The 24,378-nt window shown below is 45.2% G+C and overlaps 1 protein-coding gene across 2 annotated transcripts in view; it reads right to left on the reverse strand.

The window, feature by feature from the left end:
• Positions 1 to 24,378, reverse strand: part of LOC144784686 (ATP-dependent translocase ABCB1-like) — a 1,804,387-nt gene that overhangs the window by 1,032,179 nt on the left and 747,830 nt on the right. The window contains exon 13 of one of the 2 annotated variants that reach the window (XM_078663636.1): positions 23,265 to 23,468. The exons of the other annotated variant lie outside the window; for it this stretch is intronic. Coding sequence (XP_078519762.1) covers positions 23,265 to 23,468 — 204 coding nt within the window. The remainder of the gene's footprint in view (positions 1 to 23,264; positions 23,469 to 24,378) is intronic. 2 annotated transcript variants of the gene reach the window in all.

Consider the following 24,378-nt stretch of genomic DNA (forward strand, 5'->3'; position numbering starts at 1 on the left):
AAGCTTGATTTAAAAGTGTTTGTTTTTCAGTTAATCGTTTGCTGCAGAAAGTAAACAGTGCTTGTCAAGCTTAGAAGCATTTGTTTTTACTTCAGCTTCCATTGGAGGCCCTGTTCCAGAGCCTGGTGCTCCATTATTATTACAGTAGTAGTGAAGAATAAACTAATATTCATTATTGGTGTAATACAAATGGACAGAAAACAAGGAGGGGGAAGCTCTGATGCCTATAAGAATGAATTGCCCCTATGCCCTTGACACTGATTATGCCATCTTTGAGGCCAGTGATGGCACGGAAAGTGACAGTGATTTCAGCTTTAGCGGATCTACCTTCAGCCAAAGCGGCAGGCCTAGACCATTTACCAGTGGAATTTTACAAAGTTTTCCAGAAGGTGCTGATTTTAGACTTATTAAACACGGTTAGGCAAGCGCAGATAGGATACTCAATACCAAACTCATGGGGAGGGGCGGAAGTAATAGTTATTCTAAAAAAAGGGAAGCCTTCTACAGCTCTTGGGTCCTACAGGCCTATTACATTAATGAACTCTGACGCAAAGGTATATTCCAAAATCTTAGCGAAAAGACTGGCTAGAGTAATAGAGGGCATGGTTAGCAACACACAACATGGGTTCATCCCAGGTAAGGGCACCACCCAGCATATCAGGCAGGTTATTACATTGTTTGATGCTGCAGAAGTCCCAGGAGACCCTATTGCTGCCCTATTTTTAGATGCAGAAAAGGCATTTGATAGGGTCTCCTGGGATTATCTATGGGAGGTGATGAGATGGTATGGCCTAGGGGAAGGCTATATTAAAGCAGTACAAGGACTATATAGGAAACCGACAGCCCGGATTAGGATTAACAAAGGATTTACCACATCAGTATACATCAGGAGGGGGATTAGACAGGGATTCCCATCGTCACCTCTGCTGTTCGCGCTTTATATGGACCCTTTACTACGTAAACTAGAAAGGAACCCGGATATCCCAGCTGTAAGCGTTAACAGCAGACAGTTTAAAATACTCGCATATGTGGACGACGTGGCAATAGGTACCCCAAACCCCGCCCTAGCCATCAATGAGATAGAGTTAGAGGCACGAAGGTTTGGTGAAATTTCAGGCTATAAGCTTAACAGCAATAAGACCCAAATAGTTAAAAACTCCTATGCTGTGTGTAATGATACTCGGGTAGTTAGCGCTGCAGTTTATTTAGGGGTGGAGATCTCTGCAGATTTAAATAGGGTAGTGGAGAGAAATATGGCACCCTTTATGTCTAAGGTTAGTGTGGATTTGGTCAGGATGAATAACCTTCACCGTTCTCTGGTAGGTTGCACAAACGTAATTAAAATGCTGATTCTCCCGAAGTTTTTGTATTTGTTTAGGGCAATCCCTTTGTTATTTGAGGTCATTTGGTTTAGTAAACTGGAGGCTCTCTTGAATAGGTTCATATGGGCGCACGGGAAAACTAGGAGGGCGTATAGATTTATGCCTTTACCCAGGGCAAGAGGAGAGTGGGGGGCTACGGACTTTAGATTTTATTATTGGGCAGCAGCGCTACAGTTTATGCAGGGGTTGGTGGGAGGTGGGGGGGTAGACGCTAGAATAACATCAACCTCTATCGAAGTATATGCAACTATCCTTGGCTCTGATACAGATAACTGTTTTCTTAGCTGTACTGATTATTCCTAGTTTAAAAGGACAAGGTTCAAGACTATCCGAACCGCTTGTAATATTTGGTCTGCCTTTTCAAGAAAATTTGGCCTCGGAAGGTTCAATAGATATACTAGGTTGTATAAAAATAGAACCCTCCCTCCATTGATTTTTGCTGACGCAACTATGACAGAGTGGGCATGTAAGGGAATCGTGAAACTAGGGGACCTGTTGGGTCCAGATGGGGGTCTGCAACAATTTTCAAGTCTGGAGGCTAAATTTCATATAAATAGGAGTAGTTTTTTTAAATATCTCCAGGTACGTAGTTTCTTAAGCAATAGGAACGGTGGGGCTGCAGGATTTGCCAAAAATAACATTTTGGAAGCCATTGAAAGAGGAGGGGAGTGTTCAATTCGTCGTTTTTATGCAGCTCTGGCAGCAACCAAGCCGGACGACCTGGGAAAACATGGAGACAAGTGGGCAAATAATTTGGAGACCGAGGCAGGCTTATTTCAGGATTCCTTAGATTTGGGGCGCTCGGTATTATGCTCCGCTTCGCTCCAATCTCAGCATTATAAAACATTATTCTCTCTCTACTTTACTCGAATAGCACAGTGGGGAGGGACCTCCGGGACAAAATGCCCGCGCTGCAATACACCAGAGGCAGATAGTATACACATTTTTGCTATCTGCCCCCTGCTCCATATACTTATTAAGGGCATTGAAGACTTTCTGTCTGGTCCGCTTGGGCTCAACGTTACTCTTACCCCTCCCCTGATATTACTTGGAGTTAGTGCGGAGGTTGATGGCCCACATGAGGAATTCTTGTTTGTTGCTATGGCAGTTTATAGAATGGTAATTGCTAGGGCATGGTTGGATAAAATAGCTCCAGTAATGCAGCTCTCGCTGCCCACTCTCCTCGCTGTCTACAACCTAGAAAACGTATATATTCTAGAAGGGGTAGGAGGGCGAGGAAATTAGGAAAGAAAATATGGGAGCCAATATTGGCTTGGAAAGAGGGTATGGTTAGTGACTGATCTTATAAAGTAGCAGATGGGACTATATTATTATTAGTTGTTTATGTATTTGGGTTCGATTTTGTGTAAGCATATTGTTGTACTTTTGTTAGGCACTGTAATATTGTATTGTGTTGTGATTACTTTGATTCTGTGCTGTTACTCTTTTACTTTTCTTGCATTCTTTGAATTGTGCTGTGCGTATAGCTAAAAAATCAATAAATATATTTTTAAAAAAAGGAAAGAGACAGGGGACACAAGGGCTAAGCCATGATGTCCATGCTTACTGTGCAAACAGCTTTTTTGTGAGGGTGTAGAGCTTTGCATAGATTCTTCTCTTGTACTCTGGAAGATACAATCTGTGGGTTTGATTTAGAGTTTGGGGAAGAAACACTCTAACACAGACGTAATAAACATCCTGATCCAGGGGCAGAGTCAGCACAAGCGGCGAAATCGGAAACCACGCGGCTCTGAGCTTTAAGGAAGCTGGAACCCCCTGATGATACGAATTTACAATCACTACAAGCGCAACAGAGGGTGATTGGGCAGTGAAAGCCTACAATAAGGCAGTCAACCAAATAAGTCACTACACAAATTGTGTAAGTACATGCCACCGCTATATGTTTGTATGTATATGAGTAAGTCCTGACGAAAGCCCCATAGACTCGTTTGAGCCAAGGGGGGCTGAAACATGTCGACAAAACTCCCAATATACTTAGAGATCCAGTAACTTGATCTCTTACAAGTACCTTCTATGTTTTATTACTATAGACTCATCCCATTTATTAAAGTTTTTTGGGGAAAAGTTCTATATATTTAAATTCTCTTTTCACCATTTTTCACTTACCCTTTCCCGGCGGGGGTACCCTTAAAACCATCTCTGGACACTGCAAACTAGACCAGAGGAGCCTCTGGATGAGGCGGGCACAAATCACAAACTAGGGTACCCAATGATAACTGCCACAAACTACAATGTGGGGCGGAGAATAGATATACACCGCAAAACCGAAAAAACATTGAGTTTTTTTAGGGTACCATAGTATCTTTACCCAATGGTTTAGATTTGTAACCAGTGTCCATTTTCACATTTGATAACCTGTAATAAACATCCTGTCTGTTAGACCTGACATCATTAGGGTGGTCTTCCCTACAACATTTTGCGTTCCTCCCCCATTTCTGATGATCTTGTTTATGTTGGGCTTAGGATTATCATGATAACCAGTGCTAAAGTGCTTGTGCTCTCTCCTGTAAGCATGGAAATGTTGGCTTATATCCAACTGACACATTTATGTATAAGTCCCTAGTAAAGTGGCACTGTAGATACCCAGGGTCTGTAAATGACATGCTGCTAGTGGGCATGCAGCACTGATTGTGCCACCCCCTTAAGTAGCCCATCAAACATGTCTCAGGCCTGTTATTGCAGAGCCGGCAATTGCCATTTCGACCTGGCAAAAACAATTTTTTACCAGGCCCAAACCTTACTTTTTAAATCATACAAGTCACCCTAGGGTAGGCCCCGGACAGCTGACAGGGGGTGTCATATAGTTACTGCTTACCTATATACCGTGTTAAGTTAGCATGAGCTTATTAAATGTTTAAACGCCATTTTACCTTTGGCTGCATCTGCACACGACACATAATTGTTGTTTTAGCTTTCAGCCTAGATGAGCGTTGTGATTTACACGAGAATAATATGTTATTGCTCTGATATCAGCTTTGCTTAGTAAACTGTGTCTGTACAGTGAGTGCTGAAGCCTTCAAGGATAACTCGACACAGTGTTGTTGTGAGGTCTGATCTTCGCACCTTCCTAGACATAACATAAATGCAGCTGCTGCCAAAATCTGGCTTTAGGCGCGTTTTATATTGCTTTGCATAGAGCACACAACACACACTTGATGTTGCTTCGCATGCAGAGAGCTGGTGGACGATGATGTGATCCTCTGCCACTAGGATCTTGAGGTATGGGACCGCCCTGCTAAAACCCACTGATACCTTCTTAGATATAATATAATATGCTAGATAGGGAGGGTGAGAAATAGGTGTTGTTGAACCCTATTCATTTCAGCATATTTAGTATGTTGTCACCTTTTGCATTCTATGGACTAGTAACTATGCTGATAACATTGCTTCTTATAATATGTTTGCTTGTATTATCTAAGATACTGCGTTTGAGAACACTGCATTAGTAAATAAATATTTCAAATATGCACGCGTCCTCATTTACTCCACGTTCTGGTTTGAAATGATTGTATAACGAAAGAGTGCTCTTGTATTCCACGTGACCTGAGGTATTCTAAGTTCATGTTCTGGTTTGTCTAAACATTGGGAGTTCGTAATGACCAATGAGACACTGTAGCTGGCTCGGTAAGGGGATTTTGGGTACTGAGGTGAGTTTTGGCACACCCTAATTCACTGAGGTTCCGAGTCTCTATGCACAGTTCTGTAGGAGAACGGAATCCCTGCTACAGGGGCAATGTATCTAATAAGTAGGACATGTACTTCTACGTTGTACATGTCCTGGTGATGAAAGACTCTTACATTTGTTTTTCTCTACTGCAAGGCCTGTCTCTCCCATAGAATAACATTTAAGTCTCACTTGGAGATACTGGGATTGCCTGAGTGGGTTTGTATGGCCACGCAGTCCGTGGCTGCCCAGAAAGTGAGTCAAGGGTATCCTGAGCCTGGGACATTAGCCAAGACAACTGCCAAGGAGTGGGGCACTGGGCGAGGAAAGCCAGCCCCTGAAGTTTCAACAGAGGAGGTTGACACGGTCCCTGAGGAGGAGGCCCTAGCCAACCAAGGGGGACATTGCTGCCCAAGATGACCTATCTTAGCTTGCTAGCTGGCAAGGTGAGGGTTAGCCCACCGGCGAAGAATTCTGCAAAAAGCAGAATTGTCCCACTCTTGAGGGCTTAGGGAAGCAGGCCTTAGCCCAAGAGGCAGCTGAACCCTTGGAGATCACCTAATCTACTGGTAGAATAGGGTCCTCTTTAGTGAGCCTAAGGCTCCTGGTGCTGGGGCGGCCCATGTGCTGGTAGCCCCCTAGTGTTACAGGACTGTCCTAGTGGGTTTGGCTCACAATATTGGGACATTTAGGGCAAGACAACACCATCATCAGGCTTGTATTCCCCTTTATTGGCTCAGAATTAGGAAAGCCTCAGATGCATTCTGTTCCACCTACCAGACCAGTGGGAATTCAGGAAAAAAAAAAAAAAGCTCCCGATCCCATCACCAGTCATTGGCACCCCCTTTGAAAGGGAGGGCATTGATATCATTGGACCCTTGGAGCCCAAGACATCATTAAGAAACAAATTTGTTCTGTTCTTGGTGGACCATGCCACCCGCTATCCAGTGGCCATACAGCTGAAGTCAGTGGAGCATTGAGTGCAACAGCCGTACAACAGGGACCTTAGTTTGAGGGATTAGCGCTAGGCCTCCCCCTACCCCCTCACCCTGCCGAGAGACTTAGCCAATGGGTTGTGAACCAGCAACAGAGAAGGTGCATGGCATGACATGGAACCTGGCAATGTGGCACAAAGCATGTAAAGGAGCCAACACAAATACAGTGGCCAAGCCCAAAAAACACTGGTATGCAGTGAGTTTTCAGAGCCTACAGCGGCACGACAGACAACAAAGCTGTGATGTAGTCACCCCACACAGTGATTGCTCCTGAAATACTGCCTGTACCTGCCTAAAATGACGGCCGCAACAAACCCTCCTTCGTCTCTCCTGGCCTTATCTCCCTCCTCCCCCTACCCCCTACCCCTCTCCGCTCTACTCTTCTCCACTTTCCTGCTACTGACCTTTGCCCTCACCTGTCCTGGCCCTTAGTACCCACCCTGTTTATCTGTGAATTTTCCCTCGTCAATTGAGATCTAGCTATTTTGTTTGATGCCCGATGGAGCTACCTAGTTTAGCTATAGGGGAGACAGGCCGGGGATTCCCTCCTTGGACATCACCTACCCAGTCGGTCTTTAGACAGACTTCCTTTCGTCTCTCCTGTCGTCTCTTCCCGCATCCTCCCTCTATTTATGTCTCTCCTTCTCTCCTCTCTCAATGTATTGAGACTGAACTATTTTGTGTGATGCCTGATGGAGCTACCTGGTTTAGCTATAGGGGAGATGGGCCGTGGATTCCCTCCTTGGTCGTCACCTACCCAGTCAGTCTTAAGACAGACTTCCTTTCGTCTCTTCTTGTTGTCTCTTCCCTTATCCTCCCTTTCTCACCTCCCTTGCCCCCTCCACTACTTTTCTCTCTCCTTTCTCTCTCCTCCTAATTGCATTGCCTATTTTTTGATGTATTGTGTAATTGTTGATCTTTTTCTGTTACATTGTTGATTCGCATGTAAAGAGCTCTGATACCTTCGGGTCTAGCCAGCGCTATATAAAACTCTTTAAATAAATAAATAAATACATTTTTACCCATGCTGGGTTGCCCAAGGGCTTAGTTTCTGACAGAGGCACTAACTTCATGTCTTTGTACGTGAAGTCCATGTGGTATGAGTGTGATGTAACTTACAAGTTCATCACACCCTATCACCCCCAAACCAATGGTCTTGTGGAGAGATTCAATAGGACCTTGAAGGGCATGATTGCGGGCCTGCCTGAGCCCATTGGGTCTAAGTGGGAGGTTCTCTTACCATACCTCCTCTTTGTCTACAGGAAGGTGCCTCGGAAAGGTCAAGAGTTCCGACCCATTGAACTCCTCTATGGCCACCCTGCTAGAGGAACTATGGGCATATGTATGAAATAACCTTTTTGAGAGTCTTTAATAGCGATTTTTTGCGAATCGCTATTATGGGCTTGCAAAATGCTATGTACGTAGGAATCGCAATAATAATTGCGATTCCTACATATTCCTTAGTTGCGAATCGCAAATTGCGATTTGCAATTAAGGAATATATTCCCATTCATTCCTATGGGCCTAGAGGCCCATAGCAATGAATGGGCAGACATTTGCAATTTGCGAGTGCCCATTAGGTACTCGCAAATTGCGAATGCAATTATAAGGGTGCAGGGGTGTCAAAAGGGCACCCTGTAGCACCCCTGAAGTATGTCTGTGTGCACATGTGGTGCCCATACATGCCCTAAGGGCATGTATGTGCGCCACATGGCACTTTAAAAAATGCAAAAAAGTGCATTTTTCAAGGAAATCACAAATTACCACCAACCTGAAGTTGGTGGTAATTTGCAATTTCTTAAGCCAAAATCGCTTCCTACAGTGCAATTTGCGATTCCTTTAATGCATTTGCAAAATAGAGAATCACAAATTTTGTAAGTCTCTATTTTGAGAGGGCCTTTTGGAATGATACATCCCAAAATACTTTTTCCCGTTCGCAAACGGGCTGATTCTGAGAATTAGCCCGTTTACGAACAGGAAAAGGGCTTGATACATATGCCCCTATGGGCCCTGTCAGGGAGGGGTGGGAGTAACATCCTAAGAAACCCTCCCAAGATGTGATCAGCTACATGCTCGCTCTCTATAACTAGATGCATTGCTTCTGGAAGAAGGAAAAAAGTAACCTTGAGTTCAGTCAAGATTTCATGAACTCTGGTACACCCAGAAGATCACTCTGGTGGGGTTTTAAACTGGCCAACAATTATGGGTCATGGAAACAGTAGAGCCCAATGCTCTCCAGGACTGCTGGACCAGCCCATACGAAATTAAAGAGTGTCAGGGGAGTCCCTCTACTTGGTAGATCTCCAGTCCCTTAGGAACTCCATTAGGGTTCTCCATTTGAACAGACTCAAGCCTTACTTTGAGAGGTCCATAATGAGCATGCTCCTTGCAACAGATGAGGGGGTAGAAGAGGAGAGTGAAGCTCTTCCTGAACTCCTCTCAGCACAGTAACATGATGGGTCAGTGGAGGGTGTCAGCCTCTCTTCCACCCTGACCCCAGAAGAGCAGAGTAACTGTTACCAGTTGCGGGTAAGTTTGCCTCTCTATTCTCACTCATTCCTGGACTCTCACATCTTGCATCCACAGTATTGACACTGGAGACAGCTTACCTGTGAAGAGCAAAATGTACAGGTTGTGAGGGCCAGCATCAAGATACTAGCACTAGGGGCGATGAAGCCCTCCTGTAGTCTTCGGTCTAGCCCTATGGTGCCACAAAAGCTACACCAGTTGGCACCACACCAAAACTCCACTCTCTGTGGACTACCAAGGACTAAGTTCCAGCACCAGGACTGAAACACAACCCATCCTCCAAGCTGCTGAGCTCATTGACAAGCTGGGGACTGAAAAATTCCTCAGTACCTTTGATTTGACATCAGGGCATTGGCAGATCACTCTGACAGGGGGGAGCAAGATCAGTCAGCATATTCAACCCCAGAGGGCTACTTCCAATTTGGGTGATGCCCTTTGGATTATAAAAAAATGCCCTGCCACCTTTCAGAGGTGGGGTACAGGGTTCTGGCTGGTAAGGAAAACTTGTGTGCCACCTTCTTAGAGAGAGGTCACGGGAGGCCAACAGGAAGAAAAAGATCAAGACAATGGTACAATTGTCCACCTCCTCTCCAACAATACCAAGGAGAAATCATGACCAGGAGGAGAGTCTACCGTTTTATTTTTTTGCAAAGTTTTATGTACCGCAAACTAGACCCAAACTAAATCGGGTATCAGAGCGCTTTACATAGCACCAGTTACGTTACATGAGGACACACAGTTGGTAGACAGTCTGAAGAATCCAATCCATAATTTATCAAATCATGTTCTATCCCAAGAAGAAATGAAGGTGCTGCAAAAAGGTTTATCCTTTATACCAACAAAACCTGACATTGGCCAAACAAAACTTGAAATGTTGCAAATCAGGAACATTATCGAAGATCTGATGAAGATTTCACGAAACTGATTAAAGATAAATTAGTCCACCTAACATCACTTGGAGAAACAGAAGTCTGGCTATCAAAGAAGGAAGCAGAATTCATGATTAATGACAATCCCAGGATGCCGCTCCTGTATACCCTACCCAAAATTCATAAAGACACACAAAATCCTCCCGGAAGACCAATTATCTCAGAAGTGAATTCCATCCGGGAAAGACCAGCCAAATACGTGGATACTTTCCTAAAACCACTAGTAGGGTCAACAGCTAGCTATATAAAGGATACCATGCAGGCAATAACTTTACTGAATTGCCAAAGACTTAATAAAGATGAAGAATATCTAGTAACATTGGACATTACCAGCCTATATACCAACATCCCCCAGGAGGCAGGCTTGGAAGCGATTGAAGTGTTCCTAGACAAACGGGAGAGACTGCACAATGTACCAACCGCATTCCTACTACAACTGGCTGGAATTTGTTTAAAGTACAATTTTTTCAAGTTCAATGAATCCCAATTTCTACAAATCAAGGGAGTAGCCACCGAAATAGCAATCATGTTCATGTTCATAAAAATGTGGTACCGTTATATTGATGAGATTCTCATGCTGTGGAGAGGGACAATGGAACAACTATTGGAGTTCCAAACCTGGCTTAACAATAGGAATGAAGACACCCAATTCACAATTAATGTCAGTGATGTGGAAATGAATTTCTTGGACCTACTAATCAAGCATGACAAGGATATACAAAGAAAGCGGTTGAAAACACTCTACTCCATTTTTTCGAGTTTTCACCAAAAGAATTTGCGTGAAAACTTACCATTTAGTCCATGTTTGAGGACAAGGAGAAACTGTACTCTAAAAGATAATTACTTCACCAATGCGAAAATACTTGAGGAAAAACTTGCTGAGCGCCAGTATCCAAGAAAACCTCTGAAACGAGCGATGAAAAGAGCTTGGTAGACTCCTAGGGAGTCCCTGCTTATACCAAAGAAAAAGAATGACCATTCACCTTTGGTATGTGTGACCACTTTTTCTGACAGTACCAATGAGGTCAAGAAAGTTATACGGAGAAATTGGAATACAGTTAAAGCATTGGAACCATTGGCTGAAACCCCGATTTTTGCACTCTAGAAAAACAAGAGTTTAAGGGACAGATTGGTGAGAGCCTATACAATGAAAACCAAGAGTAGCCAACAAATTCGGAATCTGCTGGCACTTCCACCCATCAAAGGACACAAACGGTGTGGAAATTGCTCATCATGCGTAAGCATGATTGAAGGTTCTACTTTCACATATGGGAAAAAGTTTGTCAAACATAAAGAGTTTACCAACTGCAACACCCACAATGTTATATACTGTATTGTTTGTCCCTGTTCCAAAGCATATATCGGCAAGACCACCCAGGCCATCGAAAAACGGATAACGCAACATTGCTCGAGGATAAGATGTGGCATTACAAGTGCACCACTAGTCCTACATTTCTTGGAAAATCATCACAGCCCAGAAGAATTGAAATGGACCGTATTGAAGCATGTAACTGGCAATAACATAGAAACCCTGCTCTCAAGATTTGGGGCAAAAACTATCATGTACCTGAATACTTTTCATACTGGGCTAAAGGAGATAAGCAAAATCAGCCTTGGATGATGAGATTCTGAAACATCCACATTGATTCCACTGACCATGGATGTACAACACACCAGCATTGCACTTTCAAGTGGGCATCAACAGTGTCCTCACAAACCCGCCAACGAGAACAATTCAAATGCTGATTTGCCTAATAAAGCGTTTTATTCCACTTCAGTTCACCTCCCACCCAATCTTGACATAAAACACGATTGATGAAAGTATTCCGTCAAACATTGCGAAGTACGAACTAGACAAATATGAATAGGCTGTCAACTAATCATAAGTAGTCTTTTTCACACATGCATATGTGCACTAAGTATCACGTGCCGGTTAGCAGTACCGAACCTGTGATTGCCCCTGGGGAGGCACAGAAGCCTGTTCAAGCATGGCCGCAAGCGGGACATAGTCAGGCAATTGACTAGCAAATATCCGGAAACAGAAATGATCTCACAGCCAGTGTATGCGGGTAACGAAGAAAAATAGAAAAAGGACTTTGGTGTTCTGAGAAATCTTCGGTACGATCAGTAGAGGGAACGCCGCCTCTGAGCCACGGAAGAAACACAGCGACTGCCTACACCAAGACATCACCGCTGCAGCCCCGATCCGTCCACTGCATTGAATGAAAGATGGCGGTCTCCCAAGGGTGAAAACACACAGATTGATTACGTGTGCTAAAAGGTATTCCTTTCATTCCAATCTTGCTGCGCACATTGTATGCAGCACTGGTGCGGGTCCCCGGTGGCCAATAAAGATACCGACGCACGGGCTGGCAACAGCATCATGAGTACTAATGACACTCACATGAAAAATCAGTGTCATGAGCCCCAGCAACAATGAGCACTTTAATCCACACAAAGCCACAAGGCACTGAAGCGCTGCCACAGAAAAGCCTGCCAGCATATTGAGCCCTCCCGCCATTGAAACCGATCTGATACACAATAAGATATTTACCTAACTACTAACTTTACTAACAACAGCTATTAGCAGTCAGCTAATATACAGTTGTTTGTTGTTTTTTCCTCAGCCCACGCCACTATTGAAAAGCACAGGGACAACTCAATCCAATCCTTGGGCCCCCAAGAAATTTGTATGGTAGGTTTCAGTTTCCCATGGTTTAGAAAATTTCACGAAAAAAACACTCCACACGACATTGACATTCCCCCCTTTCTTTAATTTATTTTATTTTTAATTTAATTTATGCAAGTCCTCCTTTGGAAAGACTTACTATCCCTGATGAAGACCTTCTTACAAAGCACTGCCATTTAGAAGGTCAAAACGTGTTGGTTTTACCTGAGTGAGGTTTCCTATAGAATCAAGTTGAAACCAGGTCCCAAAATTGGACTAAATAGAAACCAAGAAAACAGAGCTCTATTCTTGAGTTCTGATTTCCACCTTTGACCTCTGCCCTGGCTACAATAGAATCAAAACTTAAGGACAAGAAAAGTAGTAACCTGCCTTTGCTTTATCCCATGGTGATAGATTTTAGTAGGACCATTCTTCACCTGACGTAATGTTTTAGGATAACAATGCAGAGTCGCGGGGTGCACTCCAATTACTCATATCTTAACCAGCTCATCCAGTACTGACGAAGGGCATATCCTGCCCGAAATGCATTGGGTTTAATAAACACTGCTTGGAACGAACCGTGGCATCTGTCGTGTTTAAATTTGAGGCTTGGATTGGCACAGTTTAACATGAGAAATTTGGGAGATTGCTACAGGAAACCCGTAAATGGAACATTAAACAAGCAGAACAAAAATATGGGTTAAAATATGGAATAAATGGAGAAGATGGATGAATTGATGGTTAAAAAGTTGAATCACGAGCCTTGTTGGCGCTATATATGCTGTGCGTCTGGTTTGAGGCGGAAATATGCCTCATCTCTCTGTAATGTTTTAGGATGTCACATGTACCTTAGTCTCACTGTTTGATTTATCTTCACGGAATAATGCACTGTATGTTCTAAAGGTTTTTCTGCACTGTATATAATCATTGGGCACATTGTTTTTGTCGTTTTTTGATGTGTACATATAGAGAAGTGACAAGAGAAGGCAACACAACCTTGTCTAGTTTGCCCAGTGACAGGCATGAATGTTTTGTAAAATAAATGTGAAAAATCAGACAATATAAATGAAGATACCCCAAGGATAATTAAAAAATCTTATGGGAAAGAATAATGGTTGTTTGATCCATGGTGTCAGAGGCAATTTGGTTTTACTATACATATCAGGATTCCAGCCTCTGTCGGATTCGAAACTGAATCACTCCCCTTTGTTTGACCCGCCTTCTTAGATGGCATCACTTTCTAAAGTTCCAGCAGTGAGGAACACCTACCTCACCTCCATGACATGCTTCAGGCCCTGAAACAGGCAGGAATGATGATAAAGGCCGGTAAGTGCCAGGTTAGGCAGGGTTCCGTAGCGTACCTGGGTCACATGGTAGGTGAGGGCAAAGTGCAGCCCCTTCAAGCCAATAATGAAACTATCATGGACTTGTAACCACCTAACGCCCAGACAGAAGTGAGTGCCTTGCTAGGCTTCACAGGCTAAGGAAGTCATGGGTACAGTACCTGTACTCAAGGCACCTGATTCCTTTAACCAGTTCACCTGCAGATGGATGCAGATGGACATACATGACCTCATGAGCAACTCTGCCAAACTGCATGGACCCACCATCATTTACTGAGCCAACTGCACCCAGCTTATTCTCCACCACCAGAGCCAACTTCCACAGATGTTTGATGAACGTCACTGACAGGATGAAGGACAACTGTCTCAACCTCAACACAGATAAGACGGAAGTCCTCATCTTTGGGAACCTCACCTCACCATGGAACGACACACCACGCCAGCAATGTTAAATTATCTTGTATAGCAGGTTATTCATGCATAACTAGGTAAATGCAGTCTTGTCCTTCTGCCTCCACACCTTGCTCATGCTCTGAATGATTTTTCAGGTAGCTCCCAACCAACACCAGAAGGACCGTTACTCAGGCCCTCATCGCCAGTAGGCTGGATTAGGGGAACGCACTCTACCTAAGAATGACCCCATGCCTCTTGAAGATAGTACAGACTATTGAAAACTCAGCAACAAGCCTCATCCTTGACCTCCCAAGACGGACTCCCATCTACCCACACCTCAAGAAGCTACACTGTCTCCCGATCCAGAAGTAATACAAGTTCAAAATGCTGACCCACGCATATGAAGTCCTCCCCAATGAAGGACCAGCATACATCAACAGACGAATGACCTTCCACCAACCAACCCGACACTTGCGATCAGCATCCCTCTTTCTTGTAGACACCCCCCGAATTCACTGAGTCAACAGCGGAGGACCCTTCTTCTCTCACCTGGCAGCCAAAGCCTGGAACAACCTTCCCCTGTGCCTTAGGAAGACTGCATCACTCCAGGAATTCAGGAAGGACTCAAGACCTGGTTGTTCGAATCAACTGAGCTCTGCGAGGCAGCTAACGACTCCAATGCCTTTAAAAACTCACAGGTGATTTGTCACACTTTATAAATCCTGATTGATCGACACTTCAGAGTTTTTTGTTGTTTGTGGTGGGAATTATGTTGGGGAACATGGCGGCCGTCAGCTAAGCGGCCGCGGCTGAATGTCTCCTCGGGCACCATCCCCAGTCTCCCTAATGGGATTTCACGCAACGAACCCGGAGTAATTTTTTTGCCTCCCCTCCCTCTCCTTATTCATTCTTTGTACCTCTTTTCTCTGTTTTTCTCCCCTGTGCATCCTGACTTCTTTTACCTTGGCCACGGCATGGCGAATGCCTCCAGAGCTCCGGGGAGGAACACCAGCACTCCGAGCATCGCCATGGGAGGGCGCGGTTTGAGAGTGGCGTCAAAGTGGAACTGCATGCTTCCAAGTCCGGGCTTCAGGAGGCAGGGTCAGCACCAGAGACTATCTCTTAGTAGAGCCAGGACGTGATTGGAACGCAGCAGGAGAGGAAGACTGTTAGGTAGGGTGTGAAGGGGTCAGTTGGACCCCGAGGCTGAGGCAGACACGGGGAAGGAAGGTAAGGACGTTTTTGGCAACCCGGGTCCTTCCTTCCCTGTAGCGTGTATCGGACACAACAGGGTGAGATTCTTGCTGTTGCCTGGAAATTAGGAGGACGAAGGGGGACTCCTTACTTTATGGAGCAAAGTGAAGCTCTGCAAGGAGTAGGTGCCTCCACATCCAAAGTGTGTTCTTAGAATAAGGTCCACTCAGCTCTCCCCCAGTACAAATATTGGACCGACTACCCGAGACTCTCTCCCTACAACTGCGGTAAAGGTGTTAAATACACAGAAAAAGGGTGGAGGGGAAAAGGGTGCTAACATTGAGACCTCTACATGTATTAAAGATAGAGGGAGAGGCAGAGATAAGGGAGTATTGCCCCCTAAAGTAAAGGTAACACCCTCACTAAAGTCATATTATCAAGTTCTGTCTGCTCCCACAACCCGGGTTTCTAACAAGGAAGGTGGCTGTTCCATTAATACTAGCGAGATGGAATTGAATCAACCCCAGAATGCGACGTTGGCTACGTAAACCACACCACTGGGAGAAGCACAATTCCCCGCTACACTTCTTGTCGGGGTTAGAGCAGCAGAGGCACTTTCAGAGGTCTCTGGGAGCCATCAAATATCTGTTCACCCTACGGTTACTATTTCAAACCGTTTTAGCCCAGACCCAATGAATCAAGTAACATCTCCCCAACATCTTCCTACATCGAGCCCAGGGTCTTTGTCTGATGTCCTTTTAGTATTTAAGGACGAGATGGGGAATAGATTCACAGTCTCCGAGTCCAACCAAGCGGCAACCAAGCACCATGTGTAGTACCAGCTCAAAATCTGCAAGAGGTATCGTTAAGAACAGATGTTCTAGAGCAGGAAATACCAAAAATCAAAGAGGCAATTAATAGCTCCTCAACAGAAATGGCCAAGTTAGTGAGCCAGAATAGGGAAATGAAGGATGATCTAAGGCGTTTGGAAAACCACGCAAGGAGGAATAATCTGAGATTGATCAATGTTCTTGAAACACTTGAAGGCACTGATATCAGGGGATTCGTGATATCTTTATCAAAAGAGACAGTTAAAAAAATTCCCCTAATATAGATCTTGCTCAAGAGGTACAACGGGTGCATCGGGATCCCTATAAAAGAAACCCAGCAAAACAGAAGCCCTGAAAAATCCTGATAAATGTTCACACGTATACTGTTAAAGAGACAATTTTTTCAACAGCACTTAAGGAAGGTACATTAACATGTAATTCCCTCTCTAACTCTTTTCCATTTACTATCAGGTCTGACATATGTCATACCACTGCATCGAAACAGTGGGAGATGGGCAAATTAATGGAGGAACTGAATAAGCTGGGGGCTAGGGCACAATTGAAGTTTCCGGCATCACTTCGTACCATGTGGAACAACCATATGTACATCCATCGTTCGGTTGAGGAGGTAGATGCCCTTATCGATAAAATCAAGAAGGGTGCAGGGGTATAGGGGAGGAGTAAAGTCAAATTAAGGGAGGCCCTGACAAATTAGAGAGACCTGGAAAATGAAAATGCAAAGTCTAAACATTTCTTTTTTTTTATCCCGAGAGACTGAGGCCGAATAGGCTTATAGCCTAATAGAAGGGAGGGTTCCCCAAGGGGTAGGAGTGGCACAGGGTGGAAGGGGGGTTGGTAGTTGAGGTGAGCATGGGGTGGGGAGCAGTGGGAAAAAATTCAAAAAAATCCTCAATCAAACCTTTAATGTTAGGCTGTCTGCTCTGGGTTTTCCTGTATACATTGGGAAGGCCCCCGTTAATAGCTGAGACTTCGAAATGGGTGTTAGCGATATACAATTCCTCTTGTGGAATGTAAACGGTTTAAGATGCCCTCACAGACAAAGAATAGTGAAGAAATACTTAGAGCATAGTCCAGCTCATATATGTCTAATTCAGGAAACACATTTGAGCCACCTAGAGAGTCACACTATATTCGCAAGGTATTCTTGGGTAAAATATTTTTGCACCTCAGAACAGACAGTTCACTGTAAAGGGATGGCCATATTGATAAAAAGGGGGGCGGGCAGCACTATCAAATCAATTAAAACTGACCAAACAGGGAGATGGATCGTAGCTAAATTAGACTTTGGAGGATCCGATTAAATATGTGTGTCCTTCTATGGTCCTAACACCGATGACCCCACATATATATGTAAGTTACAATCAAATTTGATGAAGATGTCTCCCCTATAATTATCGGAGGAGATTTTAATGCCCTTCTTGACCCCCTAAAGAATAGATCTAATCAGAGCCATTATGTAGGGGCGCCTCGGGTGCATCAAGCTTTAAACAATATGATACATGACCTGGAGCTTTCGGATCTGTGGAGAGCAAAGATGGGTAACAAACAGGGCTTTACCTTCCACAGTAAGAAACATGGTCACACTTCTAGAATTAATTATGTTCTGATTGACAGGCCTAGTGTAGATAATATGACATCAATAGCCATTCTGCATAGCCATATATCGGATCATGCCCCTCCCTGTAGCTTTTGATTTAGCAGGGATCCGGTACAACTTAAGACCCAGATGGACACTTAAAAGGTCTATGCTGACTGATCCAGAGATTGCAAGGGATCTTAAATGTGCATCCCTAGACTACTTCTCAGTGAATATCTGATCAACGTTTATGGATTTTGTGTGGGATGCCTTCAAAGCATACTTGAGAGTTTTTTTTACATAGTCGTACTTGCTTCAAGAATAGGGAGGAATCAAAAGAGCTACGAATGTTGGAGGATGAAATCTCCCAATTAGAGGCAGAAAGGGTTCAGTTAAATCAGGGGGTACCTCAAAGAGTGTTACAAGTTCGGAGGGATCTGGAAAATGCCCATCAGGAGTATAGGGTTAGGCTCAATCAGAAATGTAAGGCACAGTGGCTGATGAATAATATACAGAACTTCGAATATGGAGAGTAGGCAGGAGCGCTCTAGGCATGGAAAGCCAGAGCAGATCGTGCAAAAAAACATATTAATGAATTAATAATAAACGAGAGTGGGGAGACATCAAGTAGATTGGTGGATATGCAAGCCCGGCTGCTTTCATTATTCTCTGAGGCGAACACTATACCAAATACTGAGATCCTCAAAACATGGTTGAGGGAGAAATCCTTATCAACGTTAACAGCTGAAAGTCGTGAAAGTTTAGATGCCCCAATCACTGAGGGTGAGATTAGAGAGCAAATTGGGAAATGTAAAAATAATAAAGTAGCAGGCACAGATGCCTTCCCCAGCGAGGGTTATAAAATTCTGATGGAAGAACGTCTCCCAAATATGAGTATTCTATTCAACTCAGTCTATCAGTCAGCGGGCAAGATACCCAGGTCATGGAAAGATGCAACTATAGTGCTTATTTTGAAACCTGCAAAGGATCCCTTAAGGGCGGATTCCTATAGACCAATCTCCCTGCTTAATGCTGACTATAAAATCTTTATGAGCTTTCTAGCCGGGAGCCTGGTTAAAATTGCCCCCAGCTGATTAATGCAGACTAGAAGGGATTTATTTCCAAAAGATATATTCAAGAACAAACGCAGCAATTAATAGGTAATGTAGATCTGGCCACAGCTTGATCTGAACCCTTGGCCGTGGTGGCACTGGATGAGGCCAAGGCGTTCGACAGAGTCTGCTGGTTATATCTCTGGGAAGTATTAAGCTCGATGGGCTTTGGGCCCATTTTTATCCAGACGCTGGAAAATTGCTATAAAGGGGCTTCTGCTAAAACTTTACTGAATGGGATTTTAACGTCTAGCTTTAAAATTCTAGGAGGAACAAGATATGGGTTGTACCCTTTCACCTCTATTATTTAACATTTACATAGAACCCTTGGTACAAGCAATGAGAGCTGACGATCTGATTATGCCCTTTAAATCTTATCAATATAGCAGCAAGGTCGCTCTATACGCAGATGACTTGCTGCTATATACTGACAATCCGGCGGTAGCAATACCAAGGTTTGAAGCTCTGTTAGAAGAATTTGTATCCCTGTTGGGGTACTTAGCTAACACTACTAAAACCGAGGTGATGTGTTGGAACATCGATATTTGGGGGGGTAGAATAAGCCATGAGTTTAAATATCTGATGTTAGAAGGTGGTTCTGACACTCTGGGCCACCCGGATTTTTTGCTTTTTGAGCACCTATTTGTTGAGCTTTTATTGTGAGAGAACCTCATAAGTTGGGACTCACCCACAGTGAACTTATGATGAAAGAGACTGCATGTGGATTTTACTGGTGTTCCCCTAGTTTGACTAGGCTGCTGCTCTACAGCTGGAGTAAGGGGCACCGGTTACTGGTTACATGTAGACACATGTGTACATGCTTGTGCACACATGTACAGGCTGGGCAGGGGAGATTCCTGGTGGGCGCAGCCCAGGAACAGATACAAAGTGAATGGTGTGGCAGGACTTATGTAGAATTGGGTGGTGATAGGGAATAGGCTTTACACAGTGGGAAGAAACAGGCGAGGGAAGGTCAGTGTGCTTTACAGTGTTTATTCCATTATTCTCTTATGAGGTTAGAGAGCACATGGGCTACAAATTCCAGACACGCACCAAAGTCCACCGTAACCTATGTGAGAAGAAGTATTGTGCCGAGTCCAAAGTCATATTTGTACTGCTTTTGGGTCATCCAGAAATGTTATATTTCTCTGAGTCAGCTCATAACCAGGGCCTGGCTGGGGGCTGACCCCAGCAGGCTAGATTAATGACCTTCCTTCCAAGAGCAAAGGAGAGAAGATGGGTGGAGCTACAGGCTCATGCATCAGCAGCTGGCACCTGGCTGCACAAGGGAGAAGGCAGCGCGGGGGAGGGGCTTACGAGACCATGTGGCAGGATACCCCTGGACGACGCCATCGTGAACCAACCCAGAGGTCTGGGCAGGAAGGGGGGAGCAGAGGCAGTGAAGTGTTGCGTCGCTGTTTGATAGGACAAACAGAGACTTCCTTCCAGCCACCTCACCAAACTTTAAAAAGTGTTTGCACAGGACAGGAAGCTCTCTCTTGGGTGTGGTCTGCTGAGGCAGAGGGTGCTGGAGTCTGGCGCAAAGGGCAGTTGGAAGGAGGAACCCCCTGACTGTCCCAGGATCCTGAACAGTGTCAGGAGAAGAGACCAGGATCAGTGTGCAGAAGCAGGGGCCTCTGAGCAGGGAGAACAGAGGCCCAGGAGAGGAGCCGGGCAAAAGGCTGGCGCTGGGAGCCAGTGAAGGCAGGTCCCTGCTGAATCCACCATCTGTGAGACCCAGAGGGCAAAGGAGAGTGCTTCCAGTGGCTGGGGAGCGCCACCAGGTGGAAGAGGAGGCAAAAATGGTGCAGATTGGTACCCTGGAGGCTTAGATATGGCCCCCAGAAGGTAGATGACATTTGTCCTCCAAGAAGACCGACGACGAAGCACGTGGGGCTCCGCCGCCAGTCCTGAATGTGCCCTCGGGGTGGGCTAGGTCCCAGGGGCTGCCCCAAACAGAAGCTAAGACGGGGAGCGCCGCCGCACTCCCCGTGAAGATGATGACATACGGGCCTGGGATTCCTACTCTGGGCCAGCTGAAGGCGGGGGGGCGGACGCGCCCCCACGAAGATGGAAGTCGGGGGTGCTGCCGCGCTCCCCATTAAGGTTCCCCCACGGGGTGCCAGGAGCCCACCCTGTCCCCCGCTGAAAGCGAAGCCAGGGGTTCGCCGTAACGCTCCCTGTGAAGAAGGGGGGCCTGGGATCCCAACTCTGGGCCCCATGCAAGGAAGAGGAGGTGGGGAGCATAAAGAGGTGGTCACAGGGTACCAGGATCCCACCCTGGCCCCCACAGAAGGCAAGCCGGGGAGCGCCGTCATGCTCCCCGTGGCCTGGGACCCCATCTCCAGGCCCTCAAAGTGCGGATGGAGGACAGGGAAGTGCTGTCACACTCCCCGGGGCTGCCAGGAGGAGGGGTAGTGCCGTCACAGTCTCCCGAGGCCGGCAGGACCAGCGCAAGCCTCCGTATCTGCCCGAAAGAGCAGGCAGACCAGAAATGGGAGCTAGCTCCCGCAGCAGCACACGAGGGTGCTGGCTGTGCGGGGAGCTGGCAGGAGCCACCGGGGGTGGGCTCCCCAGGTGGTTCTCCAACGTGAAGGCATGTGGGGTCCCGGGTGGGACCGGCACCCCGAAAACCGGAAGAGCGGAGCTGGCCATGCAGGGTGCTTGGGTGGGATCGGGCCCCCGAAAGAGAAGCAAGACCCGGGCTGAGTGGCCGGGGTGGGCTCCCTGAGCCGCCAAAACTCACCTAGGATCACGCCCCCCACTGGTGGGAGGACATGGCTGGAGGCAGACATCGAGGCTCTCCCCAATGCAGCGGGAGAGCCGCTGTTATACTATTCATAAAGCAGGAGAGCCTCGCTCGGACCGGCCTGCAAGGGAAAACCGCTGTTTTTCTACGTGTGGTGGCCCCAGGAGGACGGGGTCACCAAGAGGTGTTTGCAAAGGTGCCGGGGGAGCTGCAGGAGCAACGCAGTCTCCCCAGGACAACAAATTGAAGTCCCTCCCTAAGTCTCATGGGGATTTGATAAGAATAACCCCTCAAGGCCTCAGCCAGCACTTTAACACATCCTGGGCTGGAACTTTTGTTTTACAGCTGGGGGTGTATTGAGAAGTGCACCAAGGGATGAAGGACTGAGCTAGGAATGTGTGGAGAAGGGCATCCCCTGGAGGTGGAGAGGTGTAATTGCACCAGTAGTGCATTTACTAATGTTATTTCTTTCAGAGGAACTGAAGGTCACATGTGTAATGTGAAGTACCTGTGTAACGTGACATAAGCAAAGTGGGGAACTGTTGCCAGACATTCCTGCTAGGGTGCCTGGTTGTATATGCTTAATCCTGTGATTCCATCTGTGATGCCTTTAGGGGCTGTAATTGCCATGCACTCTAATGATCCACAAATGTGATGAGTACTGTCTTTCTAAAGTGAAACATATGTAATAGAAATGGTAACACATCTCATATTTCCACCTCGAGGTTCCGGTGACACATTCACACATTTTGTCTTGTGGGTTATAGTATCAGCAGTACCACTTATTTGAAATGTTGGTAATATGTTCCATTGGTTTATGTATATAATCACGAAATTTGTAGGAGTTAAAGTGAAGCTATAGTAATGATTGCTTATGATTCTTAGAATATTATTTAAAAAACCCTGAGATTAAATCAAAGTGTATGTGAAATTATGAGTACAAAAGAAAATATAAAAACAATTGTAAGTCATCCCTTATGGAATGGACGAAGCACTGAAACTTTCCAGATACTCAACCCCAGTCACAGATCTGGGTTGAATCCATCATCGTTCTTTAGCTCACTTGCAACCTCAGTTCAGACCCAGCTATATGCAAATCAGTCTTGATCCTGTTCCTCATGTGAACAGTCCAGCCCAAACTGCCAAGCCTTGTCTTCCTTGGGCCAGAAACAAGCATCCTAGGACCGGTTTCGTGGTAGCACCACTCATCAGCCAGGCTAGCTTAAATTTAGTGGCAAAGTGAGCAAGGGACCCACGTCAACTCAGGGTAAACAAAGCAAACACAAGGAGATGATGGACGGAGCACTGAAACTTTTCAGACACTCACCCCCAGTCACAGATCTGGGTTGAATCCATTGTCGTTCTTTAGCTCACTTTGCAACCCCAGTTCAGAATGAGAAATAAGCAAATCAGTCTTGACCCTATGCCTCATGGGTACACTCCAGCCTAAACTGCCAAGCCAGGTCTTCCCTGTATGGAAACAAGCATCATCTCATGTTCCAAACCTGACCAATGCTATTCTGTGTGTTGAGTTATAATATGACTCATCACATCCCTTGTGTGATGCTCCACTGTGCAACATGCATAAAGAAGAACGTTGTCACTGTTAAGCGTATCCTGCAGCATATAAAACCCATAAATGTTGATTTTATTCACCTGTACTATTTCACATATGACTATAGAGTGAGGAAAAAAAGAAACCTGTCATGAACAATTTCATTAATTTCAGGAGAAACCTGACTTTTCCCTAATGTATGATTCGATTTACGAATTGTTTCAATCTGGTAGAGTCCCGATATTCCCACCATTTCTAATATGGCTACCACAACACATTGTGCACAACAATTCAGCCTCTTACTTCTGGGAGATTGGAAATGAAGTCGTAAGCATTGGCTTCCATTGCAGCCTGTTGAATTTCAGACTCAGTTACATCTTGTCTGCCATATCGAATGTTCTCTGCAATTGTTGTACTGAACAGGACGGGTTCCTGGCTCACAACTCCAATGTTCTCTCTCAGCCACTTCACATTCAGTGTTCGAATATCTTGTCCATCCAGAGTAATCTACAAAATATTAAAAGCAGCCATTCAATAAGTTACACTGCTTAAATTACAATACCTATAACACAAACATTGGCAAATCGAATAGGTCTGCCTTAAAACTGAAAGAGTTTCCTCTTCATTGTCTGTATGAGTGAGTAGATGAACGTGAGAATGATTTAATGGTTGGAAAAATCACAGGACTGAGTGAATAGATGAGTGAGTAATTGGGTGCATGGCTGAATGAATGAATGGAGCAAGATCAGTGTTCAGGAATAAAGGTAGATTTTGGGGAAAAGGTAGTGAGAAGACGGTGTGTGAGAAGCAGTGGTGTATGTGGTGAGGCAGTGAAAGGATGATTGATTCAGATCATAGTCTGAAGAATAAATACTTGAGTGGACGACGAAATAGATGTGGCATTCAAAAATGGGTGAAGGAGAGAAGGATGATGTGTGGGAATAGTAATTAGGTGATGTGGCGGAGGAAGTGATCGTACCAGTTTCTGATAGAGTTTCTATTGACGCAAATAAATGCTTAAGGCTGTCCAGGAAAGAATTGCCCCCTGGCAAAAGGCCCACCACTACAAGTCGTGTCTGAGGAACAATGTGTAAGTATATGAAATGTAGCAAGGTAGAATGGGAAACCAATCAAAGAGTGTTTTGCAACTGTTGATACTTGGTATTGCACCCAGACAGTGTATCCTTTCTGCTGGTACTGATTTGGACTTCTTGTAGTTGATATGAAGTCTCAGCCTGTTCCTAATGGACACCGCTGTTTTAAATATTTGGAACATTTTATGGTTCTATTTAATTAGTGCACCAAGGTTATCACCCTATAGGGCAATGGAGCATAGCCAATACCCTTGGACGGTTTTTAAGGAATATCCCATGTTTTCTGAATTCCTTTTTCATCCATTTATTTGTCATTGTCGGAT

Source organism: Lissotriton helveticus, chromosome 10 (assembly GCF_964261635.1).
Source record: "Lissotriton helveticus chromosome 10, aLisHel1.1, whole genome shotgun sequence".
In the NCBI taxonomy this organism is placed as follows: Eukaryota; Metazoa; Chordata; class Amphibia; order Caudata; family Salamandridae; genus Lissotriton; species Lissotriton helveticus.